General features: G+C 41.6%; 1 protein-coding gene across 1 annotated transcript in view; it reads left to right on the top strand.

Moving 5' to 3' along the window:
• The window catches only part of NR3C2 (nuclear receptor subfamily 3 group C member 2), a 332,753-nt gene that overhangs the window by 297,980 nt on the left and 22,181 nt on the right, over nt 1-12,592 (top strand). The window contains exon 8 of the mRNA XM_036910130.2: nt 2,117-2,274. Within this exon, the coding sequence (XP_036766025.1) occupies nt 2,117-2,274 (158 nt within the window). The remainder of the gene's footprint in view (nt 1-2,116; nt 2,275-12,592) is intronic.

Below are 12,592 nucleotides of genomic sequence, written 5' to 3'. Positions count from 1 at the left end.
TGACTGGGAAATTGGTATACTATATTTTACACAGTTGTCACAGTTAATATATTAGTAATATTTGATGCACATTGTTCATAAACTTGAGAATTTCTAATAACACAACTGTCAAAAATATGAAGGTCTTTAGTTAATCTTAGTAGATGTACCAACTAGTACTGAAATACGGTAGTGGAATTTATTCATTCTATTCTAATTTTAGGTAGTTTTTTAATGTCTTGGGTGGTATTCATAAACATCTATATTGAAAAACAAAAGGCTTACTACATAAAATTTTACTTAAAAATAACATTTAGTTTATAAACCTGTGGGTGGGTAGTGTAGGCTGTTATTTGCAAACTCCATTTTTTTTGTAGAAAGTTTTAGGTTAACATTAGAATTTTAGTAGAAAGTAGACCTGTGGTTTACTGGTAACATCTGGTGGATTACCATCCTCCTTTATATGTTTTGAACTTCTAAAACAAGATTTTAGTTTTCAAGAAAAGCAACTATTTGTTATATAATGATGGCACTCAACTCTTAATGTGACTGTCAAATTTTTGAAACCACAACTAATACTGTGGCAACCTCAGGAATTTGTGCAGTTGCTATTAGGGATTTATTTTTTCCCCACAAAAGTAGACTTAAATAAACCACAAATCAAAAGCCTCAACAATTAAACTCAAGGAGAAGATGATTAACATAATAAGTGAAGTTAATCTGCAAAATAATCTGTATCTTTATTACAGGACAACAGGGTTGATTTGGAAATAGTGGTATTATTGGCTTCCTGGATGGCACATAATGCTCGAAAATGTACTTAACCACTTTAAAATGCTGATGACCCAAGTAAATTATTTATGTCAGTTATGGTAAATTAGCAAATATGTGTAATTAAGAAGTGAAAGTCACGGCAGTTTTCAGCTCAGAATGCTAATATCATAAGATGAATTCTCTTGAACTCTTCATCTTCAAGAAATAAAGTTGTAATGATAATATTTTTCAAAGTTAAAGCATATATGCATAACTATTTCTTGGCTGTAGTGGGAAGAAACCAATACGTGAGTAGATTTTCAAAGAGTATATAACCTTTAGTTCACACTGTGCCCTACACCTCCTTCCAGGGCATAAACACAGCGCACCGTTTCTCCACAAAGTATTTCCACAAATGTCCTAGGAAAAAAGCACCTCCTTTCAGCAGGTCACTTTGTTTCCAAGACCTGAACCCTATTCTTTTTTAAGTGAGTTTTTTCCATTTAACTATAAAAGCTAGCCACTACATAAAAGGAAAGAAGAAAACATATCTTTAATTTCCTACCTTATTAAAGATAAAGATGAATATTGTTTATTCTCTTGGAAGGTTCTAGATTTTGCCATGCATGCAGAGTCACACTGGCTTCCCTCACTGCACACACAAACCAGTCATAGGCCCACCATTAGATTACCCGGGAGGCCACATGACAGCACACCCATGGCATGTGATCCCAGAGCAGCAAGGACAGAAAGTGCTTCCTTGCCTGCATATTGTCCCTCTTGATAAACAGCTGGTTTCCTCAAGTGTCTTTGATATTTGAACTTGAAGATGTTGCTTTCTAATTCTAGCCCCAGTTTGGATTGTCTGTGGCTCTTCCAGTTGTCTTGGAAAATCCAAGTATATTTTCTTACCTATGAGGTATTGACAAGTTAGGATTCATAAAACACTGATGACAGGCCACAGGGCAATGTGGCATTGTGGTTAAGAGGCAGGCTTTGGAAAAAGTACTAGGTTTATACCCTTCTCTCTGCCATTTATTTATTGTGTCCTTGGGCAAGTAGTCAAACCTCTAGTCTTCAGTTTCCTCATCTGTAAACTGACAATAATAAAATGGTATAAGTTTGATGTCAAGATTAAGCAAGCTAATATATGCAAAGTGTATAATAATGTACACCTGATAAACAGCAGTTATTATTATCCATATATGTATGTGAACAAGTTTATCAAGAGATAACTGCTATATTCATTAATACAATTAATTGAGATTCACTATCAATCTAAAAAGGTGAGCCTAACAACCTCAAAATATTCTAGGTCATTTAATTGCCAAGATACTGAAGCTATTTTCCATCCTTGGTATTTACATATCTTTCTTGAACACAGTTCCAAAGGATGGCCTCAGAAGCCAGGCTGCATTCGAAGAAATGAGGACAAATTACATCAAAGAACTAAGGAAGATGGTAACTAAGTGTCCCAACAATTCTGGGCAGAGCTGGCAAAGGTTCTACCAGCTGACCAAGCTTCTGGACTCCATGCATGATGTAAGTAGAGCCCCTTGGTGCCTGTTAAACGAAGGATCAACAACTATATGCTGCTGACCAAATGAAAGTATTCTCAGGGCTTTGGGAAGAACAGGGGTAAATTAAACAGCGGGCAGCAGCGAGAGCTGAGAACTGATAAGGAAGGAAATTTTTCTTCAGATAACCTTTGAAACAAACCTCATTTCAAGTAAAGGGTGTGGCTCCTTTCCTTTCTGAGCAGACTAAGGGCATGTGCTCCATCGTAGTGGAACTCCTGTGTCCTGGGCCAGAAAAGGCCTGCAGATCTGCTACAGGTGTCAGATCAAGTTTCGCATTTCTGCTTGCAGTTTAGGAAATGTTTGGTTAATAAAAATGTTTGCTTGAGCATTGCATAAATAGTGTCCATCTTCTACAACTGTTAATCTAATAACCCAATCTTTCCAAAACATTATTAGTGGTCCAGGGCCAGCTTGGATCATCTCAATCTTTGCCAAATTTTGAATCCTATATTCACTGTCCTTCATACTATCCCGTTTCTCATCTTATGTAAATATAGAAAGTAAATTGGGAGCTTGTTTCTCATTGAATCAATTATAGATAACAGTCGAGGTGTTTGTTAGCAGTTTCTACAAAATACTGATTGCGATAACTTGTTTTATTATGTCATTTAAAATATGCTTCTTGTTTCACTTTGCAAGCAGTTTCTTCAGTTCTGGCTCAAACAGGGTTGTATGTAGTCATGCTCATTTAGTTTTTTATATCTGTGAGGTGTTCATACTGTATTGTGGAAAATTTATTGCCCAAGTTCAGTCCATATGATTTGTGTAAGAAATTCTTTTTCAAATAGTTCTTGATTATTCAGGAAAACATTGATAGCTTCTTGACCAATATTATAATAGTATTACTAGTAAATTAATGGTTCAGCCTTGTTTATGCCAGCTCTAGAATGTTATCTCTCTGTGGCTTAGTTGCTGAAAGAATGTGTTTCCAGTGTTTTACACTGAAGATCCTGAGCAGAGCACATTGACCTTTGCCTCCTGTGTACTTTCTGATAAGCATCAAATTCCCACAAGGGGAATTCAGTGGTAGATAGTTCTGCTAATTACTTATGGCCTAAAGAGTGTGGTTTAATGGCTTAATGGAAAATCTTAGGAATCAGAGATGGCAAATGCGAGTTTGGAGAACACAGCAAATGATGCTCTCCATAATTCACACGAGAAATAAAGGAAACCAGAGCGTGGAACATAGATCATCCACCTGAGAATAGTAGATTTACTTTCTTCTGTTCGTTTTGTTGAAGGTCCTTCAACGTATAACTCAGAAGGGGTTTTGTGGTTCTTTCTTGATGAATTCTCTTTATTTGTTCACATTTTGGGGCAGGTACAGTGCATCATCAAAATTAGCATGTAGTGGTCATCACAACAAGGTGATAATGGATGATACCATCAAAGCACTTTGCATGCAGTGAAATGGATCACAGAAGTTAAAACTCGTTTTTCCATAGCCATTCAGAATTTTGTGCCTAAGCAGAGTAGCACAGTGGAAACCCAGAGGCCACTCCAGTGCTCAGTGTGTCAGACCATCCTCTTCCAGCTTGTTTTTAGTGGCAGCCCAGCATTTGGGGCAAAATTGTAACTCAGTGAAGAGTTGTCATAAATGATGATTTTCTGCTAAATTCCCCAGGCAAATTAGTGTCATCTTAGTATTTTTTTTAATCTAGGTAAAATTGATACACAATAAACTGGACATACTTAAAGTGTACCTTTGGGAAGGTTGACACATGCTGACACCCATGAAACTGTCATCACCTGAGAGATAACAGATGCATCCATTGCCCAGAAAGTGTCCTTGTGCCCCTTTCCAACATTTCCTGCTACGTCCTGCTCCTCAGTTGCTTTTACCAATTTGGTAATTCTGTAGTTCTTATTTTTTAATTTTTTTAATTAGGCACATACAATAAAATGAACAAATCTTAGTGTACAGCTCAATGAATTCTGAGACATGTATACATTTATTTCACCCATCCACCCCCTATTCCCCTGGGGCAACCCCAGTCTGTTCTCTATGACTATGAGTGAGTCTGTTTGGTTTATTTGTCCATTTGTTTTTTTGATTCCACATGTAAGTGAGATCATATAGGACTTGTCTTTCTGTGGCTTATTTCACTGAGCATAATACCCTCTGGGTCCATTCATGTTGTTACAAATGGCAAGATTTCCTTCTTTTTCTCAGTTGCTTTCTGTATTGGTTTCTGGCAATATAGATTGGTTTCTATAGCTGGTGTCCCGTATAAATGGAATCATGCAGTATGTCGTTTTTTTGTCTGGCCTCCTTCACTGAGCATTCTTGTTTTGGGTTTCATCTATCCTAGAGCCTGTGTCACTAGTTCACTCCTGTCCATGACTGCCGAGCATCCCATTGTGTGGATACTCTACAGTTCAGTGGACATTTGGGTTATTTCCAGATTGGGAACTGTAATAGTTAAAGCTGCATTGGACATTTGTTTTTATATGAACTGCACTGGAATAGCTAGTAGTGGATGCCTGGGTCATATGGTAGATGTGTTTTCATTTTTTTATGAGATTGTCAAACTGTTCCTCAGAGTGGTCGCACAATTGTACATTTCCTTGAGATCTGTGTGTGAGTCCAAATTGATTCACATCCTGGCTAACACTTGGTATGGCAAATCTTTCTAGTGTTAGCCATCCTCATCGCTGTGTGGTGGTATCTCACTGTGGTTTTAATTTGCATTTCCCTAATGATTAATGCTCTTTTCATGGGCTTGTCACCTATGTCTTTGATGAAGTGTCTGCTCAACAGTTTTGCTCATTTTTAAAAATTAGATTGTTTACTGATTGAGTTGAGTTGTAAGAGTTCTTCATATATTCTAGATAACAAATCCTTTATCAGATAGTGAGATTTAGGAATATTTTTTCCCAGTCGGTGGCTTGTCTTTTCATTCTCTTAATGTCTTTTGAAGAGCAGTTTTCAATTGTAATCAAGTCCAATTGATTATTTTTTCTTCTATGAATGTTTTTGATGTAAAAAATCCTTGTCTAAGCCAATGTCACAAAGCTTTAGTCCTGTGTCTTTTTCTAGAGATCACTGTCCTTCAGTGACTGATAAGTAGTGTCTTAAAAACTATTTTTTCATGCTTTTTGTTCAGAGTATTTTGGTGGTTTCTGGTAGAAGGGTAAATACAATCCATCTTACTCCACCCTGGCTGGAAGGAGAATATTGTTTTAGGAATCATTTTAATTCTAAAATCTTTATTTTAAATTACCAAATGTTTGATCTTAAAAGTGACCTAACAGAAGCATGCTCTATTTATATTCCTATTCCAGACAGAACATTGAAAAATGCATTGTAGGTCTAGAGGGACCTTTCTAACATTCATGCTTACCCAGACTTGTGACTGCCTACAGCTTTTTCAGTAGAGTAAATTAGTGAATCAACATTTGTGGAATTTTCTTCCAGGGAACAAAGAGCTACACAATGACTGGCTCTATACTCAAAGCCTAGTTCTGGTCACCTTGTAAAAAAAAAGCATTTGTTTCTAAGGGCCACACCAATAAGAACCATATGAACATCAAACAAAGTTTTGCTTAAATAGCATGCATAGTAGGCCACCACTCAGGGCAGATGTCCACAGATCTCAGGACATGCATGCATAGCTGTTGAGACACATGTTCACAGATCTTGGGGCACATGGATTTCTCCACATGGTGCACACATGTGTTGACAGAACAGTGCCAAGGTGAGGGAAAGGAATATCTCAGAACAAGTTGGCAGTTAAGTATTTGAATTGGTCAGTAACTTTAATGAATCATAATCCCTCTGAACATCAATCTTCCCCAAAAAAGGTTTTAAAGAAACAGCTGTGATCAGGCTCCTAGGAATAGATGTATTTTTGCATTGTAAATGTTTGGGTGTTATACGTAAAGCAATATAGATTCCTTATTTTTGTAAGGAGAACTGATTATTAATAGTCATTTTCTAGCTATTACCAGGAATGGCAATTTCCTGTGGATGTAAGAAGCACGTTTCTAATGAATTTATTGGTAACTTCTATTCATTCATATTTATGTTATGATCAGTGTATAGAATAATTAGTAAATGTTAAATAATGATATTAGTAGTATTTCTTAGAGGCAATTTTCTGTTCATTAGTTTCAAGGTCAAACTATTTGTAATCAACTGTATTTCAGTCTACACCCTAACAAAAATGTGCCTGTGCCTAACAATATTGACAAGGCTACAGAGGATACAAAATACATGTATGGTACCAACCCATCCCTCAAACAGCTTAGTTTCTAGAAAGGTGGCTAGAGCATAATAAATAAAGCAGAAGACAAGTGAGGTGCTGAAACTGGCCTCCTGGGCAGAGGGACCTTTGAGAGTAGTGACTGTCCCCTACCATGTGATGAGCCCCCTACCATGTTAGGACCACAGGCACAAGTGTGGACAGAACGCCCGCCCTTGAGAATCCCATTTGTATGTCTGATGGGAGAAGATGCTCATCTCATTCAACAGGTACATTAGTGTCAACAAGTTCCAGGCAGTGTGCTGGGGGAAGAGACCCAGCGCCTGGCCTCTAAGAGCAACCAGCCTGCTCAGGGCGGCCCACCAGCACTGTACAGGGCAGGGTACCGAGAGATCCGCTGAGAAGCACACACCATGAGCGGAGGGCTCACGGATATTTACTCCGAGTTAATGGAAAGCCTTGTCGAAAAGGTGTAGGAGCCAACAGTGCTGGGCAGGGGCCCGGGAACGCCTCCAGGGGACGTCAGAGAATCCTTACTTAATGGAGGAAGAGGCAGAGTCCCAGAGAGTGATGTCGCAAAGTCCACAGGTAGCCAGTGGCCGCCGGACCCTCTGACTTACCGTCCGGTGCTTCTGACACCACCATCACGATGAGGGACAGCTTCAGGCCAATAGCAGCTGCTCAGCTGGAGGCTGCTTGTCTTTGGAGATCAGAAAACTAGCATCGAGGAACATTAAAAACAGCTGCACTGCTCCCCAGCTCTCCAGATTCATTTGGATCTGCCCTGGCATCTTCTGAAATGCCTTGTTTCTGGGAGGCCCAGGGTTACATCTTGAAGGCAGTGAGTGAACCTGGTGTTGTATTGACATGTCATGCATGTTTAGCGGTTCCCAAAATAAAATGTTAGGTCTGCCTCATCATAAGCTGAGCAGGCCCCAGTGTAAAGACGTTTGTCTCTGCATATGATCCTTAAGCCTGGGTAAGAACCTATCCCCTGCCTAGGCAGGCAGTGGTATGTCACTCAGGGGCTGTTCTCTGCATGACAAAAGGAAACACTCTGAATGTCACATTGCTGAATAATTGCTTTCTGTGGTTCCAGCAACTGAAGTGGCTCTTCCCTAGCCAGGCTCTCTGAGCCAAGGTTTCCCTTCTGCTTTAGGGGGTGTAGGGGCAGGTAAAGGCGGGTGGGGTGAGGAGCAGAACACCTGGTGGTAACATGCGCAGTGGGGAGACTTCATTCTTTACGTGAAGAGGGCGTTCAGTGACAGAATCTCCCAACAAAGGAGATACTGCTGTGAGACTATTAACAAATTATTTTGAGATTCTCATTGCTCATTTAATTAGCGGGTGCTTTTGCACTGGGGCTGCAGTAGTGGTAATTTCCATTGTGATTGCACTATAGGTGGTTTTGAGAGAGACGCAAACCTATTTTAAGCATTTCCTACTGCACACTGAAGAAGGCCAGCCCCAAGTTTGGTCTGGTGCCACCATTTGGGCAGGCTGCTCGCTTCCACATTTGATTCTGTTTTATGTCATTCCCATCTGTTTCTCCCCAGGAAAAGTTTTGAGGCCAAAATAGGAACCCAGCACAGCAGTGTGGCCACTGGGGACAGCAGGACGAGCGTGCCTGTGGTGCTGCTCCACCACTTCTCTCAGTAAATCTGGGCACTTCAATCCTTCTGTCCTCAGTTCCTACAACTGTAAAATGGGAACAATACCCATCTTATGGGGAATTTTAGAAGTGAATGAAATAACACAGGTGCTGAGACATCTACCACACAGCTGGTGCCGAACAAAATATTCACCCCTTTGCTTCCTAGCCTGAGTTTCCCTCAAATCACATCTCTGGCACCACCAGAGAGCATCCATCAGGCAGTTTGAATTTACTTTTAAACACAGAGCACCCCAGCAGGTGCATAGCATGCCTTCAAGGAGATGACTGTCTGAAGTTGGTGAGATCAAGCATGTAAATAGGCAGCACAGACCGGTCCCTGGTGATGGCAAGGAGTACATGGACTGTCTGGCAGTGAGTCACTCAGACTTAGGTCAGTACAGAAGCCTCTCCACCGGACATCAGGTCCCATGGCAGCTTTCTGTGCCTCCTGCAAGACATTTACCTGGGGTTAGGGAGACTAGTATTGTTAGAAACACACTGGGGTGTGCTTGAGCCCCTTTCTAACTCACTGGAAGGATTAAAGGTGTTTGATGATGGGGACAATGGCAGATTACTGCTAGGTTACCATCAAGAAGGTGTGGTGGTGGTGAACTGAATATCCTGGTTCCGGTGTTAACAGAAAACTGCCGATGATAAAGGGTAGGTGTGCTGCCTTGGTATGGAGAGAGGAGTTCCCCTCTCTTCCCATGGCTCAGGTGACAATGGAATGAGAGTGATTCTGTCTTTATAATAAAGAAACCACTACTGGCAATTACCGTGTGTGTGTAAGAGAAATTAAGATTCAAAGCCACAGTCTATCTCCCCGAGCAAAAAACAACTGTTTAGTATAATTGTTATCAGTATTATTCTGCCTTCTTCTTTGACAAGACTATGACTAAGAAAGATTCTAAATAAAGGAAGAGTTGTTTATTCCCGAGTAAGCTAAGTGAGCCAAGCCTTATCTTCAAGGGCATGAGGGGAGGAGAGGGCACAAGCTACACAAAGACCCACTCCTCTTGAAAAAGAAATCTTTATAGGTAAAGATTTCAAATTAAATGAATAATGAGCATGGCAGATTTTACCCTTCCTCCAGTTGGTGAAACCGTGGAACAGTTATTAATGGTTTACAGTATCTCTGCATTCCTGTAGCAGATACAGACTGCCATTTGCCTTTGTAGATTTCTGATTTCAAGAGTGTAGTGTAGCCCAGAATGCATTGCTCTGGGTGAATTGTGCCAGTGAATGCTTATTTCCATTTAAAATATTTTTGTTTGTATAATTGAAAAAAAATGCACCAAATATATTTAAAAATGAAAATGCTGAGAAATGGTAAATCAGTCTGAGTGTTCTGGTATTTTGATATCAGGGATAAATAGGGAATTCATGATTTTGGGTGCAGTATGGAAACGTGGGGGTGGTTCAGGGATCAGCCGCAAAGCCCAGTGAGATGATGTCTCCCACCAACGTCGAGCAGTCCGGGGTCAGCGCTGTCTCCCCAAGCTCCCCTGGAAGGCGTTCCCCAGTGCCCAGTTGTAGACTGTGTGGAGGGGCCAGCCCCGTCTCGGTCACGCTTTCCGATTGGTGTCTGCGGGGATGCAGAGGCGGCACTGCCAGGCCAGGCTGAGGCCTCGGGATGGAGCTGGCGGAGCCGGCGCCTGGGCTGCCCGGGCCGGGGCGCTGGGGCTGAGGCCGCGGCACACAGAGGGGGACAGGGCCCCGTCCTCGCCGCGTGCAGCCCGACAGCTGTGTGCTGGGTGTGGACTGTGGAGCACCTGGCCGGGGAAGAGGCAGGGTGGAGTGGGCTGTGGCATGAGGTGACCGAAAAAATGCCAAGCTGAGCCCCAAAGGCAAAGTAGGAGTTTGCCAGGCAGGTGGAGGGAAGCTACTCCAAGCCGAAGACGCTAATGCCCTACGGGGGAGAAACCAGGGTGATGTGGAGATGGAGGGTGTCATTGTATCCATGAGTATCAGGGAGGAGCAGAGAGAAATGAGGATGAAGATGACGATGTGGCAGAAACCACATTAAGGAAGCTGTTGAGGGGTTTTGAGCGCATCTATAGAGAACCTGTAGCTGCTCATGCCATTAAGGAACCACTAGCCACATGTGGCTATTTACATTAAATAAAATTAAGAAAAGTTTCAAGTTGCATTCCTCAGTCACACTAGCCACATTCCAAGTGCTCAGTGGCCACATGTGGCTAGTTGCCACCATCTGGGGCAGCCCAGAAAGTCAGACGGTCGTCCAGTGTTGGACAATGTTGAGCTAGAGAACCTATCAGAGGAAGAAAGAGCCCAGCAGGATGCTGGTCTGGGTAGGAGATGAGGGCTTAGAACGGGGCTGGGGGCACCAAGGAGATACTCAGGTGGAGGAATGGGTGGTTCCTGGTGAGGCATAGGACACGGAGGTTGAGAGAGGAGGGAGCACATCTCAGATGACCCCCAGGACATAGGTGGTTGGGCAGCACAGCACCAGAACTGGGGAGACGCAGGGGAGGCACCCTGAGAGGGGAGGGGAGGAGCGTGTCTGGTATCCCAGGGAAAATGTCAGGAAGACCCGGGCCCTGTGGAGATGAAGATGAGGCACGTGACACACCGATGCAGACCCGGGAGGTCGTGGCACGTGATGGTCACTGAAGCATGTGGTAGATGGACCTGCCCAGGCATCGGGATGGTGAGAGGAGGGCCCAGCACTGAACCCAGAGGTTAACAGCTGGTGGACCAGAAACAGGAAGGTTATTGCCTGCACAAAGCTGCTGCTGAGGGAAGATAAGGAGGCAAAAAGACGGACATCGGAGGCGAGCCAGAAAAGAGTGTGTCCCCTGCTCTGCAAAGGAGAGGTCAGAGGAGCAGAAGCTGCTGGCAGGTCACTTAGGAAACAGTTCGAAAACCTTTCAGCCGCCGTAGCAATGAGGAGGTGAGAGTGAAGACAACTGATTGATTCGACTCTTAATGTTCACTAGGTTTCCAATCACGGTATCAGAAACCATAAACTAAACAGGGACAAGAGGTAACTTTCAAAAAAAGAAAGAAAATTTCAAAAAGTTAAAACTCCTTAGTAAAATTGCTTTAGTAAATAAAAACGACATACAAGTCTTGTGTGATGGCATGTATGTAAATGAACATGTTGAATGTGGACAAAAGTATACACCAATTTTTTGGTTTTACGTGTTTTAAGTACAGTTAAGAAATCACGGTAGCTGCCAACTCTTTCCTTGTAAATAAATAACATCAAAACTAACTTGATTACAGGTTATGAGTAATCTTCAATTAGTGAAAGTGATACTGGTTTAGGTATGAGAATTTGTTCTCAAAGGGAGCCATGACCTTTCAGAGCTGATCTTATGTTTCAAGTAACAGTATTATCGGTGACAGTGGTCCTGAGTCCTTTCTCAGCCACCATTTTCATGTTACACCTTAATTATAATGACAGTTAATTTCTACTTGCAGCCACATAACTTCATCTCTGGTTTTTCATGGTTGGTCATGGCTTTCTGTGACTGACTTAATGCAAAAATCTGGATTATTTCCCTTAACTCTTTGGAAAATGTTGACTTAAAACACAGAATATTTTTAGTGGCTAGTGTTCAGACTGTTAAGATGGTGCTTACCAACTGCTAGCTGATAACCAGGCAACATTCTGAGTTGCAGTTTTATTCGATTTTAGAGGAATGAAGAAAAAAACTTCAGTACAGGAGTCTGTCATTCCTTTTTTAATGGTGGTAAAAAGCACAAATATAAAATATACCAGTTAAACCATTTTTAACCATACAGTTCAGGAGTCTTAAGTATATTCACATTGTACAACCAATTTCCAGAACTCTTTCATCTTGCAAAACTGAAACTCTACACTAGGAAACAATTCCTCATTTCCCCTCCCTCCAGCCCTTCTACTTTGTGCCTCTGCATTTGACTACTGTGGTACCTCATATATGTGTAGTCAATATTTGTCTTCTTGTGGCTGACTTACTTTACTTAGCATAATGCCCCCCAGGCTCACCCATGTTGTAGCATGTATCAGAATTTCCTTCCATTTTAAGGCTAAATAATATCCTGTTGTATGCATATGCCACATTTTGTTTATCCATTTATCTGTCAATAGGCATTCGGATTACCTCCACCTCTTGGCCTCTTTAAACAACCCTATTTTCAAAACCCTACTTTCAGTTCTCTGGATATATTCCTAAAAGTGGAATTGCTGGATCACATGATAATTCCATGTTTAATTTTTTGAGGAATCGCCAAACTGTTTTTCAGTTTTTTATACACCCACCAACAGGGCTCAAAGGTTCCCATTTCTCTGCATCCTTGTCAACACTTGTTATTTGCTATTTTTTGTGATAGTGGTCATCACAGTGGGTGTAAAGGTGGTATCTCATTGTGGTTTTGATTTGCATTTCCCTAATTATTAGTGACGGTAAGCA

This window comes from Manis pentadactyla, chromosome 1 (genome assembly GCF_030020395.1).
Source record: "Manis pentadactyla isolate mManPen7 chromosome 1, mManPen7.hap1, whole genome shotgun sequence".
Classification (NCBI taxonomy): domain Eukaryota; kingdom Metazoa; phylum Chordata; class Mammalia; order Pholidota; family Manidae; genus Manis; species Manis pentadactyla.
Note: the sequence above shows the minus strand (reverse complement) of the source record. Positions and strands in the feature narration are given on the sequence as shown.